A 10,000-nucleotide genomic window follows, 5' to 3' on the forward strand; every position below is an offset into this window, starting at 1 on the left:
TCCATCCCCTACCCAGCACCTCCACCACAGCGCCACCCACACCCACGCTTATTCCATACATATACGCAGAATATAACCCCCCTCTCTCTCTCTTTCTCCTCCTCTTCTTCCCCAAACATCCTCCTCTTTCTCCTTCCCCAACCCTTCCCCTCCACGACCTCATCCTCCTCCTCCTTAGTCTTGTAAACTCACACATACACACGCACGCACACACAAACATACTTTTAATATTACTACTACTACTAACAATAATAATAATAATAATAATAATAATAATAATAATAATAATAATTTACACTCCATTCCTTAATCAAAACACTAACGAGCCAATCTATTATTTTCCTATCTCCTACATTCATCAATTCGTCTCTTTGCTTCTTCCCCTCCTTCTTCTAGTGTTCCATCAGCCTTCTCCCTTCTCCTCCCTCTTCCCTCCTCCTCCTCCTCCTCTCCATCTTTTGTTCTGTCCTTGTATCAATTTTTTTTTCTCTCTCTCGCTGTCTCTGTCTCTTTCACTTCAGTCGTTTCATTCATCGATTACTTTCCTCCAACATCCACTAACTGGCTGGTGTCTTTGTCCCTCAATTCACTCGTTCTCTGCCCTGCACATCACACGCTTGGCACGACACTCTATCCCTCTCCTCCTCCTCCTCCTCCTCCTCCTCCTCCTCCTCCTCCTCCTCCTCCTCCTCCTCCTCCTCCTCTCCTCTCTCTCTCTCTTGCCGCGTCCTCTTTGCGTCTTATGCCCTACGCCCTACTCTGGCGCGCTTCCTGTGTGTCTGAAGGAAAGGTTGAAGGTTAAGAAAGTAACAGACACCTCAGAGCGTCAATAAAGTCTTCATTTCAGTGTGGCAATAAGGCAAAAGCAAGTGCCAAGCGGGGAGTCTGTGCCACAGGACAAGCAGGCAGTGAGTGCCGCCTGAGTACACTTTGGCACCGGTGGGTAGGCGGCAGTGCAGCAAGGGATGGCGGCCCAGTGTGCTCGGATCAGGGGAGGGCGAGGAAAGGGCCTCTCCCTCACACACAGCCTTGACACTCCTACTTCTCCCCGCATGAGCGCCCCGCAGAGCCTCCCCACTTCAATGTTTCACAATTTCACAACAACCGTCCTTCCTGAGAGAGTGCCGCGCCCCTCCCGCCACTCATGCCCTGTGCTCCGTGACCTGCATCGCGTCTCGTCGACTGTCTTCCTTTCGTGTCGCTGCCTCCTACCATGCTCAGACTTCTCCACTCCACTTAGCTGCCACACACGCCCACGCTGAGGCTCAAATGATCACTACACCAGGAGTAACACCTCTGGAGCCCATGTAGAAGACTCGGGCGGAACACGGAGCAAATAGGATATTATGTAGTACTTCCCTTGCTGCTCCAGGACTGAAGACACAAAGGTGAAGCCTACAGTAGAGAGTCACCTGGCACACTATTCCCTATGTTCATCACCTCCTCCTCCCGCTGACCTATTTAAGTGTCGCATACCGCCCCGCCCCCAGCCCGGCCATGCAGTACTGGGGAGCTGGCGGCGACAGGCGGGGCTGTCCGCCTCATCAACTCCGTTGCTGCTGCTGCTGCTGCTGCTGCTCCTCGCAGTGACATTCTCCGTCTCGTCCACGTCCCGACGCGTCACACTTTCTCCCTTTTTATTTCCACAACCACCACCACCACCATCACCACCTCCGCCACCGTCACTGTTCCTGGTGGAGTGACGTGTGGCCGCGCCTCACTACGCCAAGACTTCAGGATCCACCCCACATTCCTTGGCTTTCCTCCCTCAGATGCTAAATTCCTACTCTCCCCTCCACCTCCGCCACACACACACACACACACACACACACACACACACACACACACACACACACACACACACGGTGGCGCGAGCAGTGATGAACGTGAAGCACATGGTTGATGCAAGTACCAAACAGGCCACACTGTGTTGCTCTACTCACTTTTCTTTCTTTCTTCTTCTTCTTCTGAGAGAGAGAGAGAGAGAGAGAGAGAGAGAGAGAGAGAGAGAGAGAGAGAGAGAGAGAGAGAGAGAGAGAGAGAGAGAGAGAGAGAGAGAGAGAGAGAGAGAGAGAGAGAGAGAGAGAGCATAAAGAACAAGAACAAAGACGAAATCAATAACAACAACAAACAAAGCCAGAAACAAGAAAACCAGAGAGAGAGAGAGAGAGAGAGAGAGAGAGAGAGAGAGAGAGAGAGAGAGAGAGAGAGAGAGACACGCCTACTCATGCCTTGCCCGCGTCCGCCCCTCCATCCTCCCCCCATCCCCATCCCCCCTCCCTTGCTGAGGCCACTGACACCTTCATATTTAAATAAAATCAACGCCCCCAACCCCCCTTCCCCCTACCACAGATGGGAGGTGGTGGTGGTGGTGGTGAAGAAGGTAGGGATGAGGATGATACCGTATTCTCTCTCTCTCTCTCTCTCTCTCTCTCTCTCTCTCTTTGTGGCTATGTACAAAAGATACGAGAAATTAAGTAAGAACGAGAGAGAGAGAGAGAGAGAGAGAGAGAGAGAGAGAGAGAGAGAGAGAGAGAGAGAGAGAGAGAGAGAGAGAGAGAGAGAGAGAGAGAAAAAAAAATATTTGAGGGCAAGGAAAATACAAATACAGTGTGTGTGTGTGTGTGTGTGTGTGTGTGTGTGTGTGTGTGTGTGTGTGTGTGTGTGTGTGTGTGTGTGTGTGTGTGTGTGTGTGTGTGTGTGTGTTTGAGCGCGTGCACACTCACATCACTCAAATCCATCTAATGTAACCAATTCGCCTTGAGACTTTGGAACACGAGGAGGAGGAGGAGGAGGAGGAGGAGGAGGAGGAGGAGGAGGAGGAGGAGGAGGAGGAGGAGGAAGAGGAGGAGGAGGAGGAGGAGATCCCTTCACTGTAATACTAATAACGGAGCCGCGCCATCTGTAACGCACCACACCACACAACCACACCCCAACACCACAACCACAACCACCACCACCACCACCACCACACTGACCCGTCCCCTACCCCACCTAAACCCATCCATACATGTACAGAGACGCCCCAGCAGTGGAGAAGGAGGAGGAAGCTGGGAGAGGGAAGGGAGAGAGGAGAAGTAAGATGAGGGACAAAGCCATCCTATCTCCTTCCTCCACACGCATCACAGCTTGCCTCCCTCCCTCCCGGCACGCACTCTCTCTCTCTCTCTCTCTCTCTCTCTCTCTCTCTCTCACCACAGCACTTCAGGTCACCACACTGCACACCACACTCATTCTATCTACAACTGGCACTGTAGTTTCTCCCCCCCCCCTCTCTCTCTCTCTCTACTAATACTAATCACACTTAACACGTTTTCCACCCTTTCAGTGCAGGTAAACACACACACACACACACACACACACACACACACACACACACACACACACACACACACACACACACACACACACACACCTGCTCCGACTGACATACTTTCCACACCTGTTTGCATATATAGTTTTCTAGAGTCCAAACATACACATCTGAAACGCCACTTTTATCTCCTCCTCCTCCTCCTCCTCCTCCTCCTCCACTTCCTTCCCCTTGATAATTACGACCTAACTTGACCCGATAACCCTGACCTTTGACCTTTAGGGGATCGGATATGGTGTGTGTGTGTGTGTGTGTGTGTGTGTGTGTGTGTGTGTGTGTGTGTGTGTGTGTGTGTGTGTGTTTAGTTGTACCTTCTTTCCGTTCATTGACATTGTTTTAGTACCATCCACCCCGCCCCTCCTCCCTCTCTCTCTCTCTCTCCCCAAATACGAGAGAGAGAGAGAGAGAGAGAGAGAGAGAGAGAGAGAGAGAGAGAGAGAGAGAGAGAGAGAGAGAGAGAGAGAGAGAGAGAGAGAGAGAGAGAGAGAGAGAGAGAGAGAGAGAGAGAGAGAGAGGTGCTGAGTCAGACAGGCAGGAGGTTCGGAAGGGGAGGGAAGGCTTCGGATATGAGGGACCTCCGGAGATGGCGATGACCTAACCAAGAGTGCCACCAAGCTACAGTGCCACAAAGCTACAGTGCCATCAAGCTTTAGTCTTATGGCGTTATGGTACCATGTAGATAGAATGTCATTGACTTATAGACAGTGCCATGGAGCTACTGCCTTTGAATTACAGTGCCATGGAGCTACAGTGCCACGAAGCAAGAGTGCCATTGGTGTTACAGTGCCATAGAGCTACTGTGCCACTAAGTAAGATTGCCATTGGTGTTATAGTGCCATACAGCTACTATGCCACGAAGGTACAGTGCCACAAAACCACACAATGTCACGAAGCTACTGTGCCATTGAATTATACTGCCACGATGTTACAGTTTCACGCAGCTACAGTGCCACGAAGCTACAATGCCACAAAACTAGTGCCACAAGGTTACAGCGTCATAACTCTACAGTGCCACGTGCAGCACCAATGGTTAGAAGTACAGATGGCTTTTTTTTTCCCCACATTACATCGAATGAACTAATATTAACACAGAACTTTTTTTTACTTCTTTATTTCGATGCTGGTCTTTATTTCTCACTATTTTGCGTCTGCCTCCAATGAACTAGCGGTAACCTTGTACTCGTTGGCTCTTTCCATACCATGTCAGCAATTTCAATAGTGCCAATGCCTGTTATTGAGCATCGCCACTCACAACAAACGAACAAGCAGGACCATAGCACTTATTCAACTTCTTCACTACCACAGTCATTCCAGTCATTCCAAGTCTCATTCTTGACCCTTTAATTACTACACACACACATTCCACTATACTGAAAGATTCAAGACAGGATTTAGTTAAGGATACTGTTCGCTATTCAAGAAGTTGTAAGCTACTCACTAACCCATACAGCGGCATTCTCTCTTGCTAACTCTACTATGGCTGGCTTAAAGGTGAGGAAGTATATAGTGGTAAATGTGTCATAAGTCACCTTGTTACTCATACAGGTGACTCTTAATGTGGCTAACCCGTATGTGATTGAGTATTGCTCTGTAGTGGTGAATGAGTTAAAGTTTACGAGTTACTCATACAGCTGACTCTTACTGTGGCTAACTTGTATATGATGTGAATATTTATGTGTAGTGGTGAATGACTTATAAATCACCTAGTTACTCATACAGGTGACTCAATGTGGCTAATTTGTATGTGATTTGAGTATTAACCTCTTCACTACTGGGACGCATTTTGATCTTGAATTTCTGGTGTGATTAGACGATCTTTTTTGACATTAGGAAGAGTCTATGGAGGTCAGAAGATTAATGGCCACAGTCTTCACTATTCTAATCCGCCCCACATAAGTTTCTGAAGCTGTATAAAATTGCCGAATAGTAAGCAGAATAAATAAGAAAACACGTCATGATACTGAAGGGGCTAATGAGCAGTGGTGAGAGTCATACCTCATCTAGTTACTTACACAGGTGACTCTTGCTGTGGCTAACCTGTGTGTGATATGAGTATTGCTGTATAGTGGTGAACGAGTTTTGTGTCTGCTAGTTATCCTATCCATACACTATTCCATCTCCCTAACTTTATTGTGACTAACTTGCAGGAGGTGGTGTTTGAGAGGTGCCTGTAGTGCCTATGGTGCCTGTAGTGGTGGATGAGGCAATGGTGAGCTGAGTGAGGTGTGGCTAAAGCTTAATGGATAAAAAACAAATAACCCCTTCAATACTGAGACACATTTTTACCACGATTCTGTAGCACGATTTGACGATTCTATTTACATTAGGAAGGGTCTATGGAGGTCAGAAGATTACTGACCAGAGTCTTCACAATTCTAATCCCCACATAAGTTTCTGAAGCTCTATAAAATCACTAATTGGTAAGCAAACTGAATATGAAAATGCGTCACGGTATTGAAGAGGTTAATAATCTGTGCGCATTGTCTAGCCCAGAGTGAACTTCAATCAACGTATTGCTTGTTAAGTCGACTTGAAGTTCTTCGTTAAGTTCCAAGGAATGAAGTTGAGCATTACTGAAGCACAGGCGAGTCTGGAGTAATGCTACAGTTCCCTTGGCCTGAGAGGAGTAGCAGTAATAGTGGTACGGCCTGCTTCTCTATTTCTATCGGCCAATCACCTCAACTCATTGAAAAGGGAGGTTTCCAGACATTTATCCCATTCTTTTGCCTAACTCTATTGACCCTGCTCGGGGACTTACATTTCAGTGGGTATTTTTGTTTGTTTTGTTGCCCTTGCCCAGTGTTCCCCTCTTACATTAAAATTAGTATCCAGGAGTCAGGTTGTATTATTCACCTCAAGATGAGTTTGAGATAATAGCGCAATAGTTTTTAACCTCTTCAGTACTGGAACAAATTTCTACCTTGAGTTTTGAGTACGATTAGACCATTTTCTTGACATTAGGAAGAGTCTATGGAGGTGAGAAGATTAATGGCCAGATTCTTCACTATTCTAACCCCTTCAGTACTGGAACACATTTTTTACCTTGAGTTTTGAGTACGATTAGACCATTTTCTTGACATTTGGAAGGGTCTATGGAGGTCAGAAGATTAATGGCCAGATTCTTCACATTTTAATCCCCAACATAAGTTTCTGAAGCTGTAAAGATCACCAAATAGTAAGCAGAATGAATATGAAAACGCGCCATGGTGTTGAAGGGGTTAGGGATGAGCAGAGTAACAGTAAAGTAGTAGTAATAAGATGGGTAGCAACGGCGTCCAGGAGCTGAGTATCATTTACCTATGGATGAGTCTGAGACACTAGCACAGTATTTCCTAGGCATGAGGTGAGTAATAGGAACTAATAACACACACCCAGGAATTAATCTATGAGCATTCCTTTCCTACTGACGAGGCAGCGGTGGTGTTCCTCGGAGTGGCATGAGTAACATCCAAGTGGCCGGGAACAAGGTGAGTAGTCGTCTGGTTGTTATTGCTGATGGTTGTCTTGTGTCATTAACGAAGCTGGTCGCTGAGTGCGCGGAGTAAAGGTGTAGGGGGAATGGGCTGGGGTGGTAAGTGTTGTGCAGTAAGTTACGATGAATGAGAAGGATCGAGGACGTCAGGATAAAGCAAACAACAAACTTACACGCGGCAGTTCCCGTGTAATACATAAAGTGTCCGCGCGTTAACCCTTCCCATCAACCCATCAATTTGTCTGTTTTCTCGGTGGCCACGACTGACACCACCAACAACCTCATAACTGAATCCACCCACGAAGTGTCTATCTCATACTTAGGAAGGAGACAAGCAGCCACCAGGGAAGCATCAGGCTCCTTCCCCGCCATGAAGCAGAGGCCGAGGCGGCCGTCACAACACTGGCCTGAGTAACACCAACACCGGCTCTCCTGCCACGGAGTTGAGAGTAATACTCAAACAATCGATGAATTTAAAGTTGTCCTCATGGGGTCCCTGCCACCACCAGCCTCATGAGGGAAGTCACACCAACGACACTGCCTCGCCCTGCACCCCTCCCCTGCTGGCCTTGCTACCCTGACCCTGCCTCCCTCTCCTGCTACCATAGGAGACCCATCTCTGCCTCATCCTGCCTCCCTCCCTCCGTCCCCTGCTGGTAATAGTGTGGCCCATCCTACCTCCTTCCTTCACTGGTGTTTGTACCTCCACCCTGCCTGCCAGCCTCCCCTGCTGGTACAGTGGCCTAACCCTCCCTACCTTCTTTCATGGTAAGTGCCCCAACCCTGCCTGAGTCAGTAACACGTCTAATTCCCCCTGCCCCTAAGCTACAGATGCACAGCCCTCCCCCATCCATACCCCAGTGGTCACTCCCGCCGGCGCCCCACTCTTGGCAGCAAGTCCCACTCAATCTTTTATCATCACAGTTGGAGGAAATGATATTAAACCTATTACAGTGTGGATCTTCAAAGACAACCCCACTCCCCCTCCCTCCCGCACGCCGAGAGTATGCGTGACTTAACATTGCTTGGCCGGACTGAAATAGCCCCCCACCCCACCGCCCTCCCTCTCCCCTCCACAAAAATCACGTGAGATCAAATAGATGTTCAGTTTTGGCTCTGCCTGAGCTGGGCCGTGGCGCCGCGGCGGTGTAAGGGCAGCGGGTCACGCTCCCACGGGCACCAAAACGTCACCACCTCCGGAAAACAACAACGGAAACCACGTGCGTCACATACGAGTACAGTACAGCACGCGGGAAACAGTGATTAATGCAACCTTTAATGCAGAGGCCAAGGCCGCGGCGCTGGCGTGGCAGGCAACGGAACCAATGTGTACACACACACACACACACACACACACACACACACACACACACACACACACTGTCCAAGAGAAAGACCTTACCCGAATGACATTCCTGGTTACGATGACTGCTAAAAATGACTAACAATAATAATAATAATAATAATAATAATAATAATAATAATAATAATAATAATAATAATAATAGCAGGTACGGGAGGAAGAAGTGTCCCGGGAGAGGATCTTACCCGGCACCGTCTCTTCGTCGTCCCTCAGCGAGCGGTAAGGCCGAAGGGAGAACATCTTGGCGGCGCGTGCGGTGCTCACATGCTCCACCGGGATTACGGTGCTCGTGGCCTGGCGGGGCTCACAAGGACTGACCGGTGCTCGCGGCAGCCGGGCGAGGCTCACATGGTCCCGGGGCAAGCGGCAGCACCGAGCGGCGGGGCACAGAGTCTATGTTCCCCGGCACCCGGTGGTTCCGGGGCGCCGCATATTCTTCCTCGTGTGTGTGTGTGTGTGTGTGTGTGTGTGTGTGTGTGTGTGTGTGTGTGTGTGTGTGTGTGTGTGTGTGTTCACCTGGTTCTAGCGCACCAGCAGGTTCCACCCCGTTATAACGCACTGGCTGGCTGTCACACCCCGCTACAATGCAGTGGCAGGCTGTCAGGCCTCGTCACAATCTGGTGGCGGTGTCAAGCCTCGTGGCGAGGAGGCTGGCGGTTCAGGACACCGTTATAGCGCACTGGATGGTTGTCGCACACTGGGTAGTGATGCACTGGTTGGCTGTCACACCACAGCCAGGGTGGTGGATGTCAACTCCGTATCGTAGCACTGGATGGTTGTCACACCACGTCTTGCAGCACTGGATGGTTCTTATATTCCCGCCGCAGCACACTGGATGGCTGCTGCACCACACACAGTACACTGACTGCTCGTCACACCAGCAGTAACACAATGGATGGTAGTCACTCCCCGTCACAGCGCCACCAGCTGCCTGTGTGCTGGTGCAGTCTGGCGGCGGCGAGGGCGGCGGCGACGTGCTGGTGGAGGGAGGCTTGCGATGGCCAGCACGAGGGGCCTTCCAGTTATTGTCAGTGGTGGCGGTGGTGGTGGAGGCTGTGGCGGTGGTGGTGGTGGCGGCGGCGGGCGGGGACTGGCCGGGTGCCAGCCAGGGTGGAAGGCGCCCCTCCAGCTCCACCAGACCTCTTCCCTCCCTCCCTCCCGCCTCACGCCGCCAGGCCGCCCACCGCCCCCACGCTCCCAGCCTCACGCTCCGCCACGCTCATCCGCCCCACTCTAATCCCCCAACAAGGGCAGGTAAACACAACGCAGCGTGACCCCTTGGCGTGACCCGCGGCGGCCACACGCTGATCGGGTGACCTGCTGGAGGCGCGGCAGAAGGGTGTTGGAGGAGAGGGAAGCGAGGGTGCGGCAGCTCACTCGCACACACGGCGGCAAAGTGACACGCTAGACCATGCCTGTCCTCGCCGGGTCGCCAGCGTCCCTCCCAGCAGCCTCCTCCTTCCTACTCGGCGAGCAGCCTCACGCCCGGGCTACCTCGCTCTAGCCCGCGGCACCGCATCCTCCACGCCCTCACACTCACACACTCACTCACTCACTCACACGCTCACTCACTCAGATTCAAACTATGGCACCGTCGGCACAACACGAGGCGTTTACATGGCGGCGGCGACGACGACGGAGGCGGCAATGGCTGTGGCGACGGCGCCCCAAATATCACTGGTTCTGTTTCACTGTGCACTGGCGGCAGGGAGTCCTCGACCCAGCACAGGGCGCCACCATCCCTGCCGTGTGGTACTGAGGTGGTGGCAGGAGTGACACCAGCAACTGACTA

The 10,000-nt window shown here is 50.9% G+C and overlaps 1 protein-coding gene across 3 annotated transcripts in view; it reads right to left on the reverse strand.

Annotated features, from left to right (window-relative positions):
* Positions 1–10,000, reverse strand: part of LOC123511139 (SHC-transforming protein 1-like) — an 83,240-nt gene that overhangs the window by 28,729 nt on the left and 44,511 nt on the right. The window contains exon 1 of one of the 3 annotated variants that reach the window (XM_045266762.1): positions 8,394–10,000. This exon is cut by the window's right edge and continues 410 nt beyond it. The exons of the other annotated variants lie outside the window; for them this stretch is intronic. Coding sequence (XP_045122697.1) covers positions 8,394–8,448 — 55 coding nt within the window. The 5' untranslated portion in view covers positions 8,449–10,000. The remainder of the gene's footprint in view (positions 1–8,393) is intronic. 3 annotated transcript variants of the gene reach the window in all.

The sequence above is a fragment of the Portunus trituberculatus genome, chromosome 31, assembly GCF_017591435.1.
Source record: "Portunus trituberculatus isolate SZX2019 chromosome 31, ASM1759143v1, whole genome shotgun sequence".
In the NCBI taxonomy this organism is placed as follows: Eukaryota; Metazoa; Arthropoda; class Malacostraca; order Decapoda; family Portunidae; genus Portunus; species Portunus trituberculatus.